This window comes from Mytilus californianus, unplaced genomic scaffold (assembly GCF_021869535.1).
Source record: "Mytilus californianus isolate M0D057914Y unplaced genomic scaffold, xbMytCali1.0.p SCAF_6, whole genome shotgun sequence".
NCBI lineage: Eukaryota > Metazoa > Mollusca > Bivalvia > Mytilida > Mytilidae > Mytilus > Mytilus californianus.
In genome coordinates, this window is record NW_026262712.1 from 92005549 (window position 1) to 92019496 (window position 13948).

The 13948-nt window shown below is 30.0% G+C and overlaps 1 protein-coding gene across 3 annotated transcripts in view; it reads right to left on the reverse strand.

The window, feature by feature from the left end:
• Positions 1-334: 334 nt before the first annotated feature.
• Positions 335-13948, reverse strand: part of LOC127706346 (ligand of Numb protein X 2-like) — an 80491-nt gene continuing 66877 nt past the window's right edge. For 2 of the 3 annotated variants that reach the window (XM_052210909.1, XM_052210910.1), the window contains 7 exons: positions 13298-13328; positions 12851-12967; positions 11409-11582; positions 10794-10916; positions 8464-8651; positions 7592-7759; positions 335-6221 (listed from right to left, as the gene is read on the reverse strand). In XM_052210909.1, coding sequence (XP_052066869.1) covers positions 6086-6221; positions 7592-7759; positions 8464-8651; positions 10794-10916; positions 11409-11582; positions 12851-12967; positions 13298-13328 — 937 coding nt within the window. In that variant the 3' untranslated portion in view covers positions 335-6085. The remainder of the gene's footprint in view (positions 6222-7591; positions 7760-8463; positions 8652-10793; positions 10917-11408; positions 11583-12850; positions 12968-13297; positions 13329-13948) is intronic. The other variant, XR_007984432.1, reaches the window with a different exon arrangement.

Genomic DNA, 13948 nt, shown 5'->3' on the forward strand with positions numbered 1-13948 from the left:
ATTATATCAGGTATCATTATATTTTCACTTGTATTGGACTCATTGATGGACTGCTGGTGTTTAAATTCAAGTTCATTACTCTTGTTTATATCATGGAAGCCAGATTTTATTAATGGAGGAAGCCAGGGAAAACCACAAGCTTTGGCAGGAAACTAGCAATCCTTGTCAATTAAGATATGTGGCAAGCACAACTGCCACAAACAGGGTTTAAACTCACAACCTCAGTGTTGACAGACAATTGATCATTGAAGATCAACTACTCTGACCACTCAGCCATTGAGGCCCACAATTTTCTTGGACAAAAATCAATATAACTATGAATAAAATAAACAAATTAAAAACAATAATTTAATTTTATTTTTTACTGTGATGAAAATGCATACAAAGCAAGTTTATAAATGAGATCAGTACCTTGTACATATTATTGTGATAGCACACATTTCTTATTGAATTCAAAATCATATTATTCAGTAAAATGACTTCGAATAAATAACAACCCTTTTATAGTGCTAAAATGGATAAACTGATATTGCTGCATACCCAAGAGCTGGCCAGATCACACACTAATAAAAATAAAGTTTCATTTCAAACAGGAAATAGATAGATCTAGAAAATCTATGACAAAATACACAAATAGCTGGATAACCTAGGAGAAAATAAACTTTCATTTGAAATAAAAAAATAATTAGAACTAGAAAATCTGGGACAAAGTTGTTAAAATGTTCAGCAATAATAAATTTGGATCATCAACTAAAATCTAATGACGAAAAAAATTAAAATCTGTGATCCCTATAATCTCTTTTCAGAAAAACGGAGAAAGCAACAAAATATGTCTTTATACAATGTAATTGGAAATCAATTTCTAGAATCTAAGGGTTCAATTGATAACTTTTTGACTGTTTCATAAATATAACTACGGAGATATTTTAAAAACATAAAATAAAACAATTTTTTATGAAAGACAGAAACTGTTGAAACAAAACTCAGTATACTTAAAAAAGAGGTCATTGCATGTCTTGGGTAATAAGCATGGACTTAAAACAATACATGAAGATGATGAGATTTTACAATGCAACTGTACATTTTTTTGTTTATATTGAAATTTTAACTAAGCTTTCTCACAATAACTCATATCTCCAATATAAGCATGTTTATTCTATCAAATTATTTTCTTATTCTTAAAAACCTGGAGTACATTTTCTATTGTATAAATGATATGATATTTCTTTATATCAAATATAGAACAAGCTTAATATCATCTTTCTTGTAAGTGTTTTGTTAATTCAGTAAACATATGACCTTTGATGTGATGAGAACCATGAGAAAGTCTCCCAGAATGAGACTCTATTAGGAAGACACATATTTAGCAGATAATGTTTATAAATTACAACTCTTGTGTACAACTAATCATAGGTTGGCTGTTACTTACATTGTATACATGTATGAATTTAGAATCAGTATAAAATTTAGCTATTTAAATATAGCTAATCATATCCAGGGTTGATGAAACAAACGAAACAAACAAAGCCTCACTATATCTGATTAGGTGACTGGATAAAAATAACTATTTACTATGTAAAACAAAATACAAAATCATTTTTTTGGTGGTGTGTAAAAAAAATTAAAAAAATTGATGTTTAACACTTTCATTTTCTTAATAGTTTTTACTCTATAACTATGTAAATTTCTGTAAAAAAATACATAGGACCTTTTCAAAAATAATGCTCTGGTATAATCATATTCAATTAATATGAATAAATTTATTTCAGAATTCTACACAAAAATGTAACAGATCTATGTGCAAAATATTTACAATTCCAATTTGGAATAGTGAGTATTCAATTGTTCATAAATCCTTTAATGAAACATTAACATTACTTAATACATATAGAAACAAATGCTGTGTTATTTCACTTAAATTGGTTTTTCCCCCCAATTTTTCACCATTAAATTTTCTTATTTCAAATTAACAAATCTTAAAGTTTGAAAATGAGAATATTACTTAAAAATAAATGTACTGTAAAACTCTATGAATTTTTGTACATGATATATCATTTTCTATCCTCATATGCATAAGATAAAAACTTGAATATTGTAATCATAATTAATATTTGTGTTATTAAGTTTTCATATTTTGTCATAATAATATGTATTTTACTGAATACAATGCACCTTTTCAAGGGTACTTGTTTTCAATATTTGTATGTACCTTGGAAAGAGCAAAACAAAGATCACCATGACAATTAATACTTTTTACAGTTCTTTCATGTGGTACTTTTTTATATTGTGGAAAAAAAGAAGAAAATTAAGATGTTGTGACAAAAGATATCAGAGAAATATACAAATAATAAAAAAAAAAAAAGAATAATGTGATTTTTTTATGTAATAAGATAAATAACAGTTTGGCAAAAAATATATATTTTAAATCAATTTAACTAAATTTTAGATATATTTCATTACAAATGAGGAAAAGATAGGCTATACTGTAGAGAAAGAGAAGACCAAGAAAACGTTGACTGGTGTAAGTGAACCAATTAAACAGTTGATTTGGGTTCTGTATGACCACTATAATGGTTGATTCAAGTTCATTGTACTTTTTTTTCTATTTAAGTATCACTTAACAATATAAGCACCAAAATAAAATAATTAGTTGAGATCACAGATTTAGTACCCTTTAAAACAATGAAATAAAATGCTTACGACACTTGTGTAGTATTATTTTTAAAACTATCATCTCCTAAAAGATTAAAAATATATCATTTGTAAAATTGGAATGAATGCTAAAAATTAACATTGTATTTGGAATGTAATTAACTGTTCTATAAACTACATAAAATACACACATATCTAACATTCATCAAATATGAATAAAACAAACACACTATGTAATACTGTTATCTCAAGGAAATTACTTTCAGATATGATGAAATCTTACCCTTTAAATTTGAGTTAAAAAAATCCTTAATTTGAGCCACAAACCATTTTTCATTTGCACCAAACTATAATCTTTCATTTGCTCAATAATAGTTCATGTCTGCATTCTTTTTAATCAGCTAGATACAGGATAAAAAACATAATTAATTAACATATTTTTTAAAGTAAATCTTATCATTTTCTGCTGCTGCAAAAGTCAAAATGCTCATACAAAAAAATGCAGTTTCCTTGTTAACAACTATCCCACAGTGAAACAATAAACAATTGGCAAACTGGGATTTTGCATTGATCAATGATATGGGAATATCACTTTATTTATTCACAAACTGTCATACTGCATCATACTTTCAAATATGTACAGCAAGAAAGCTTTAATTACACAGATCTTCAGCCACAATAGAAAACAAGTTGCATGCATTGTCGTGCTTATCATACCTTCACTTGTTTTTCAAAGTATCAGAAAACATGAAGCAGATGTCAGACAGAAAAGCACTCACACGTTACAACTCATCACTGTTAAGCTAACTGACCAAATATGAAGTCATTCTGTTCAGTAGTTCCTGAGAAAAATATGAAGAAAATATTTGAAAACACTAAGCATATAGGCATTCCAACATCAATTTCAAAAGAGTGTTAATAACTAGCTATCTGCATCAAAAATACCAAATGACTATCCAAACTGTTTTATGCTCTTCCTTTACAGAAATTTGGAATATTAAAAATGCATTTTTTTTCATAATTGTTTCAATCTTTCTTTGAGTTACATATAAAAAAAAGTGCACAATCATTGTAGAAAAAACATACAGTATTACCTTTTTAGGTCAGAGTTATGCCACTTTGTTCAGCAATCAACACTTTAAACAAAATTGGAAAATCACCCAACTGTACAATTTTCTTTGCCTTTACCCTTATCCAGATATGTTTTCCAAACTTGAAACACTATTAGTACATGATACAGCATTTAACATGACAAATGCTTCTTTTATCAAGGGCCTTAGCAAAACAGGAATTGGCAAACAGGAATTAGGTGTCATACAGGTAGAACATGGGCTGACGAAATATTATGTCATTCTTTTCGGTAGTTCTTGTGAAAAATGTAAAGAAATTATATGTTAGACAAATAGACAGACAGACAAGGTGTTCACATTATTGCCCAATTTCTAGAGTGGGGTTATAATTAAGTTGTTTTTCATTTTGAGAATGTACCTTTAAAACAAATATATCATAACCTGGTAAGGTACTTTAAAAACAGCACATCAATCTTAAGAGGAACATTCATTTTCACTGTACAAATAAGTGTTCGTAACCAACTTATACTTGTGATTTGGAAATACCTTCCTTGGGTCCCATGTACCTTTAAATGGAAGATCCCTCATAGTATATGCACAATCAAATTACTAATATAGCCTAAATACTGAAGTTACTGAAACAAAAATTTGATCTTAGATTTGAGCTTAACTTTTAAAAATACATTATAAATTTCATTTTATTTTGACCATTAGGTTTTACCTTTGTTACTGCTTGAGTAGGCAAAGGTAACAATTTGTGGTTGTGTTACTCAAAATACCTGGGGTTTTTATTTGTGGTTGTGTTACTCAAAATACCTGGGTTTTTTTTTTTTGTGGTTGTGTTACTCAAAATACATTGGTTTTTTTTGTGGTTGTGTTACTCAAAATACCTTTGGGTTTTTTTTGTGGTTGCGTTACTCAAAATACATTGTTACCATAATACATCAATCTGTAAAAGTCAAGTTACATATAGGTTTCAATAATGCCAATATGAGAGCAAAATAAATAAATAATAAATGCCACATCTTTATGAGACTAGCTAATATTGTGTATGTGTAAGTTATATGCGACTTATTGTAAAGTTCGAACTGTATTATTAACATGATTAAAAATGCTTTTTTTCCAAAGATACTGGACTATCAACCAGACACTAAATAATTACATTATAAGATATATAGGTTGAGAAAAATCTGAAATTTGATTAAGATTTAAAGTAATTATATGAACACTTTGTCAGCAAAACATTAAAAGGAAAAAGATAATTATCATCTACTGTGGATTCATTATTATTCGTTGGATACCAATTTTCGTGGATTTCGTGGGTACAGGTGAACTACGAAATGTTCAACGAATAACAAATTTTCTATAGGCTTGTATGCAGACTTCGTCAAAACCACGAAATTAAATATCAACGAACATGTAAGTTTTCCTTAATCCACGAAAATTGGTACCCACGAAAATAAATGAATCCACAGTATCTGCTTCTTGCTTGAACAATTCAAAACTGTTAAATCAAAAGAATCCATTACACAAATCTTCAACCACAATTAGTAAATCAAATGCCAAAAAATGTAAAACAAACTTGCTAATTCAATACAATTTATTCGTCTGGAACAAACATTTCAGAATTTCAAAACTTCTTATCGAAAAGAAATAAATCAAAAAGAATTGATGAAAATTGATATAACTGACAGACAAATTGGTACATGATTATATTTTCCTTCAATTCTTCACTTTAAAAATCTTTAATGAATAGAGATCTATGAAAGTAAATTACTTAGCATAATAATTTCTTTCAACTGAACATAATGAAATATACCAACAATATCAATTTGGAAGTTAGGTCGTCCAAAACTTACTGTGTTCATATAATTACTTTTGCTCTGTTTGAATAAACATTTTCTACATTTGGTACTGGCATACATCATAAATATAAAGGTTCATGATAAATTGCACCTGTAAGTGAGAGCACAACCTGATAAATGAGATGACTTAAAATATAATGCAACAATTTAGGACTCCAAAATGGGGGTCTCCCCCAATGGCCCTTAAATCACAATGAACATAACTTTCCATGCATCATTAGTCAAACATCTCAGGATATATCACAATTTTACATATTTTCAATGCTTTTCTATGCGTTAAAAAGATGCATGTAACTACAGCACATTGGAAGAATTTCAGGTGGCACCTCAAAGTAATATAATGTCAGTGATTTCTTAGATTTACCATTGTTCAGCTCCATAATGCATTTGAGCATGAATTATGTCACCCTACTATCGATAAATGCTTCCATATCCAGCTAAATGCTTCAGTAAAGCCAATGATCACATGATTGTCAACAGTATCAATAACAATGACCTTCATACAATTGTCCCCGGCCATGAAACAACTGTCAAGGTCACAGCACCATCAGCCATCTTGAGTAGTTCTACTGCTTTTGAATGTGTAACATTATGTAAACTATGTTCATTAACACTAAGCATAATATCACCACATCTGAAAAATATAAACAATTGCTTTATAATTATACCAGGAGTTCAGGTGTTTAGAGCTATTTTGATATGACATACTGTTTTGGGTATGTAAACAAAACTTTTATCTCTATTGCTCATGTGTACAACTTATTGTTTACATTCTTGTCTATTCATACTACATTCTAAATACATTACCTAGATGGTAAGGGGAAAATTTATGAAATATTCTTAAACAAGAGTGCACATGCTGAAATGTCTTGCCTGCTAAACTGATCATGTATTATTGAATTTATGCTGAAAGTCTTTAAGACAAAAGTTTTTCTACATCTTTCACATAAACTTAACATTATTTACAATTCATGTAAATGAAGTCAAGGTTAGATTACCCTGCCAGACAGACAAGTACAACTTACACTCATTCATTTTATAAAATATAGTTTTACATTTGGTTCATAGTATCTGAGAAACATCCCTTACCTCCAAAACCTAACAATTTTTTAAGTAATCTCATTTCATACAGAGGGAATATAAAAAAAATAAACAGCTATGCCATGAGCGCATGATACGCCCGTCGTCTTGTGTGTGAATTTTTATGCCATTAGCATAAATAGTTTCTGACATACGGCGTGACATGCAAAAACCCCCTTTTTTTTTTTACAAAAAACTCAATATCTCTAAAATAAAATTTTGAATCAAAACCAAAAAGTATACAGATCTTTAGATTAATATAACTAAGAAGTGTGTAAAATTTTAAGCAATAATCATAAATCGTTTTTGAGATACCGCACGACATGTGAAAACCCCCCTTTAAAAAAAAAAAAAATCAATATCTCAAAAATAAAATTTTGAATCATCACCAAAAAGTATACAGATCTTAAGTTTAATATAACTAAGAAGTGTGTAAAGTTTTAAGCAATAGTCATAAACTGTTTTTGAGATACGGCGCGACATGTGAAAAACCCCTCCCCATTTTTTAACAAAATACTCAATATCTCTAAAATAAAATTTTGAATCATCACCAGAAAGTATACAGATCTTAAGATTAATATAACTAAGAATTGTGTAAAGTTTTAAGCAATAATCATAAATTGTTTTTGAGATAGGGCGTGACATGTGAAAAAAAACACACACCTGTTTTAGTTACTAAGTCACGTAACTCAAAAAGTTTTAATCTTATTTTCACCAAAAAGTATACAGATCATTTGACCATCATAAGAAACAACTATGTTAAGTTTCATAAAATTTGGATAAGTCATTCTCAAGTTACGGTGCGACATGTTTACGCCGGACAGACAGACGGACAGATTTGTATACCATAATATGTCCCGTCAAAAATTGACGGGCGTATAAAAACCATCTAAATAATTTGCAATATTTATCTAAACAACTTACTTCAAACGCCCATCTTTATAAGCGGGTGTATCTAAAACAACTGACTTAATATAAACAGGAAGTGTATATGACGTTACTATTTCACTGTCACATCCTCCAACTACCGAAAATCCGAGACTTCCACTTGGACTACGTAACAACGTTACCGTCTTTATGTTCTGACAGTTTCTGAAATAAATATCAAATGAAAATATTGTTCCATTTTTTCATATATCATAATTAATCATATATTCTAATTTTCTGAAGATTTCAATTCACTTAAAACATGAAATCAATTGGAAATCAACATGTCTCATTATAGTTATTTTTTTTTATTATTTTTCAATTACAAGTTGATATAGCTTTATTTCTGAAAATTTACACTGCATAAAATTGAAAAATGGTAGAAATATGTTTAGCTGTTGCTAAAAGTTATTTTGATAAAAAATCATAATTTGCAGATTTAAATAAAAATCTTATATTCAATAATGGATGGATTAGTATTGAACTTCCAGTGGGAAATTTTACATGCATATCAGGGTGTGATCATGTTAATATGATATGAAGTCTACTATGTGCTACACTGAGGCTGAATCTGATTTTTAATGTGTTATTTCACAAAGAAACTATTCAAAACATGTCACCATAACTGAAAATATTATTCTGATGCCTAGCCAACCAGTCTTTGCTCTTACTCCTAAATGGCTTTGCTTAGCTTAGAAGCAGCAAATATCAGTTTTCAAGTCTTTGATTTTACTGGCCAGAGATCCAACCCATGACCTATCCCATTCAAGGCCAGGATACTACCACAAGACCCACTAGGTGATCTATTTTTAAAAGAATCATTTTATAGGTAAATATTTCTCTCCTAATTACTCTAAACAAGTTCTTACCTTGGCATTTGCTGCCAAAATAACCATGTTGGTGTGAAGTTTCCAGGGCCATTTGATGTCTCTGGACCTTCAATAATTTTAATACAAACTACTTTAGACTCTGCATTGGCCTTGACCTGGGTTACAGCCTCATTATGAGTCAAGGCTAATAAGCTAACTCCATTTATAGACAGAAGTATGTCTCCTTTCTGGAAATAATAAAAAAAATAATCTTGAAATCACATTTTTATAAACTACATTTTAAGTTGCTAAATATTTATCAATTATAGGTTATTGTTAATTTTACCACACATCTATATATCTATAATATCTATTGACAATTAATGATTTAGGCTATTCTTTTAAGGTCTCTGTTGGGTATATAGCCTCTTAAGTATTTAAACATTCTTTGCTTTAAAATGTTTAATTTTGAGAATTCCTGATGACTTTAAATCAATAATAGCACTTTGGACCACTAATTTAAAGAAGGTATGTATATGTGCAATACTGTGTGAATTCTCACTTAAATATAACTAAACAGAGTTTTGTATAAGGGACTAATAATTGTTTCAGAATACTATCTTTTATTTTTCAATGTTTATTACCCATATTGCAATATTTAAGTAAGTTCCATTATCTCTTCTTAATCACGAAAGGATAGGATTGTATTCCTTAAAGTTTATTCTCAAAAAGTGTTCTACTACTGTGTAAAGTTTCATCAATATCCGTCTAGCTGTTTAGGAGGCAATATGCTTATAAGAGTCTATAACCACATATAGCAACATTGAAGTAAATAAGTCCATCTTCCCTTTAAAATGTAGAATCAGAATTATATTCCTTTATGTACATCCTCAGGTAGAATTCAGTTTTTCATCTATGGCTGTCTATAGCCATTTAGGAGTTGCACTTACAAGGCATATAGACAGATAGACAGATATACAGCAGTTATGTTATCAGTGATGTCACAATGTGTAAGGAGATATTATCAAGCTTACTTTCGTCAAGTGTAAAACTGTTTCAGGGTGGTGTTAGAGACCAGAATAATTGGGAAAAACAGATTATCAGGTTTTCTGTATATAGATATACAGTAAAACCTGTATAAACAGGCCTGCTACGGGACTATGAAAAAAGGCCAGTTTAGACAGTGGGTTGGTTAATTCAGGTTTCGGTTTTGACAGGAAGTTAATGACTTGTGACGTCAGATATTTTGCATGTAAATTGTAAAATAATAAATACAAATACTGTAATAATCTTTTTATTAAAAGTTATGTCATGATTTGTGTGAAAATATTGTGACAATCTTTGTTTTGAGTCTTCGTATTCATTGGCTTGAGAAATTCCATTTATTGGTTGTCCCCCGAAATTCAAAAAAATAATCTTTTTAAATTTTTTTTTACATATCCTCATATGTCGAATCAACCTTGGTAGCATCAGTCTCCAACTCGTCAGTTTCACTTTGAATTCATTGTTTTCATTTGCATGAGAATCATCGTGGTGTTTGAATTGTTCAACGAGAGTTTCGTTTTACTCCCATAGTTCATTTCCTACGTTGGTATAGCCAATTAAAAAGCAATAATTTTATAAAACTGAATTTCATCATGATCGAAACTTTGTTGTACAATATATGATACCCATAAACTCGACAATGGATTGTCGTCATCCGGGTCTTCTTTATTATCAGGGTCATTTGTTTCAGGGTTCACAACAGGGACCCCAGCATTTTGAAAAAACGACGTAAATTTCTTACTCCGCAATTTGAAAAATTTATCAAAGTTACAACGTAAGTTCTATCCAAGATATATTCAGCGTTTCTTTTAGTTTATTTTAATTTAAACTTAATAATGTTTCAATAATAAAGCTCACTACTGTAAGTTCACGGTTTAACACCTTGCTAATTGATTATCCTGAAAAAAACATCTTGTATAAACAATAATGTTTTGATTGCATAGCGATCAATACTGCTATCATGTTAAATTAATTAAACAAACCGGTTTTGACAGGTAATAATTGATGTAATTAAGAGTATTGGGACTGCATAATTAGACCGGAATTCGGAATACACAGGGTCCGGTTTACAGGGGGTATTTTTACAAAGACTTTGAAGGGAAAAAAATGGGACTTCAATTTTCAGCCAGAATGGACAAGAAACCGGTTTATTCAGATTTGACTGTAGTAAAATATCAGCTGCTTGACACAATGTGAAGCTTTATTGCTGCTCTCACGAGCCAAGAAAGGTTCATGTTGTGAACCACGGCTGATATTTTACAATATCAAAGAGAAGAAAACCTAACAATCTATACTGTCCTGGACTGGTTAATCCTCAAGCTATGGTTTAAATGTATGTTACCTACCTTGACCTGTTTAGATCTGCCCATACAACCATTAGGATTTATATTTGTTACATAAATAGGTGTATCACCTCTAGGACTGTTTAACCCTCCTGCTACACTTATACCTAAAGTTTCTGTTGGATCCTGCAAAACAAATAATGGATACATTATTGATGGGATTGGCCCTGACCCTAGCCATGACCTCACAAGTGGTTGCCCTTGGTTATTTATAAATGTTGTTTTGTCTTTTTGACACTTTGTGTTTATGACAGATCTGTGTAATAATTTCTGTAAAATGTTTTACATTTTTTCTAGACACTTGTTTATTGTTCTGAAGTGAATTTTGGCCTATAGATTTTTTTAAATGTCTGACACAATATTCCTACAAACTTTTGTCTCTGTCTTTAACCTTAACTATATAGTTAGCAGAAAAGCTACATATATTTATGTGAATGTGTTAAGTCTATGTTCCAACATATGAGACTTGGAAATAACCACAAGACCATTGCAACTAGTTCATACAACTAGTAACTAAAATAAACAATAAATGTTCTTTCACAGTATACATTAAAATTTTCAATGGTCAATTAGAAATCTTCGAAAAAAATGTGATCATGTCAAACTACTGGTGCTGACCTTTGTGACAGTAACAAGTTTTTCTCTACACGAATGACAGTGTAAGAACTTTTCAGGTCTAAAATCAGAATTAGCTGTACTGGCAGAACTTTCACATGAGGTAGAACGTATCAGATCTGGTGTCTGTGGACGACTCCGTCTTGATATCACAAATTGCACTTTATCTTCACATATCTTCAATATATAAATACATTGGTTACAATGAAATAATGACAAATCACAGTCAAATAAAAAAACCTACCTTTCGCATGTGAATTAAACTCAGTAAATTGACACCTCTTTTTGTCCTACAACAATCATCATTTATGAAGATGTATCAAAACAAAGTGAGACAAATAAATAGTACAAGTTCCTTGCATTTTCTAAATACTTTTACATGTAATACTAAGAATGAGCAAATCAAAGAATTCTAGTATCTAAAAACATTAAAAAGGTAACTAAACAAGACTGATAATTCCCTTGTGTCCTTCACACATTTCTAAATGAATGTGGTTATTTGGTCACTTTTTAAATATTTATGAAATAATTAATCCAAGATCTTCATTATCCAAAAATATCAAAGAGTGACCAAATAACACATTAATTCATGAATCCTGTAGTGCATGAGTCAATTATCTGTGTTGTGTAGTAAAGAGTTTTTTGTTACCATCCAATAATTCTTATATGATTTGCATATTAGTGAATACGTTCATATGATTGGCCGAGAAGGCTTCCGGTAGTTGCTCTTGAAGTTATTTATTTTTCGATAGTCGACGTTGATGGAACTACTCTTTGTAACCAATTAAACAAGATCGATGATAACACAAACCAGCTCAACGTAAAAAATATTTATTTTCACTTCACGTTCGTCTTTAAATTACATAATAAACACAAAACATTCATTTGAATGATAATAAGATATTTTTGTAGTTTATTTTTCACCAGAAAGCAAATTTCAAGGATAAATTTTTTTTGCATTAACCAAAAAATATATTCATGCACCAGGCCAATTCAATGACACAAATATACAATTTACACATTATGAAGGTTATGGGTGGCGAAATTAAATTAATTTTCTCCAATTTTAAAGAATTATAAGAATTAAATGCCTTTTTAAAGGAATTTATTGGTGTATAAACTGAACCAAGTCACTCACAAACATCTTCAGACTTTTATTTGTTTGTGAGTAACTTGGTTCAGTTTATACACCAATAAATTCCTTTAGAAAGGCATTTAATCCTATAGTACATTTTACTTCAGATTGAATTTATGTTCCACTTTTCACTACACCGTAATGTTCCAATTTCCTATTGTCAAAATGAAACCTGTATGACTTGAGCAGCTTCTTCCTGAGAACCATATGACACATCTTTACCATTAATCTCTAAACTTACCTGTATGACTTGAGCAGCTTCTTCCTGAGAATCATACGACACATCTTCAGCATTAATCTCTAAACTTACCTGTATGACTTGAGCAGCTTCTTCCTGAGAACCATACGACACATCTTTACCATTAATCTCTAAAACTCTATCGTCTGGTGTTAACCGACCATCTTGTGCTGCTAAACTATCTGGGACCTATAAATATATCCGTATTTACTGTTAAAAAAGTTGGAAGATATCAAAGGTTAGATTAATTACAAGTCAAATAGAAATGTCAATAAATCATTATAAAGTCTTAAACGACTATTTATCTATTTATCGTAACAAAATATCTTAAATCTATGAATGAATATTTTCGTCAAATGCTTGTCATATAAAAGATCATTCAATATATTATATATAATTAGTCATTTATTAGTCATTTTTATATAAAATCAACATACTCATTTCATCCCCATAACCTAGGTTATCCAAAACAGTTTAATTGTCTACTTTATACTGAAACTTAGTTAAATAGTTACTTACTAGATTAAGAATATACACTCCTGTACCATTCCTGAAAAAGTAAAAATCTTACTGTAACTTTTTAAAATTTGGTTGATATTTTTTGGTCTTTTATTTTTCTTTCTTTTTATTTTTGTTTATTTTAGTCAAATGATAACCCTTATCAACAGGTCATATTAATATTCAAGAAGGTATTAAGCCCCTCATAATTAATAAAATAGCATGTGAGCACTGCATAAAGGGCTAAGACTGCTTTAAGTTTACAATGTGAACATAAATAAATTGTTGAATTGTTTTTACCAGTGGAACACATATCAGCAATATTCCAAATTGCCTATTTGTAGTACTCAGTACTAGTAGTAGAGATAGATTCATATACCATCAAGGATTTCTATACAAATCCTTGATACCATTCACAAATTATCTAATTAGAATAGTTTCCTTGACAAGTATGGTTATACATATCATTTTGTAACTTGGATATTTGAGTATACATTGTAAATAAATTGCATGGCATGGACTGGATAGGATCTATGAGAATGTTGACCCCTCTGCACTATGTTGTCTGAACTCTCAAAGGTAGATATAAGGCCTGGAAGATACAGCTATCATGCCAGTGACATAAGAGGGGCAGAAGGACCTTTTTTGGAAAGTTGGGATTGGGCCTTTATT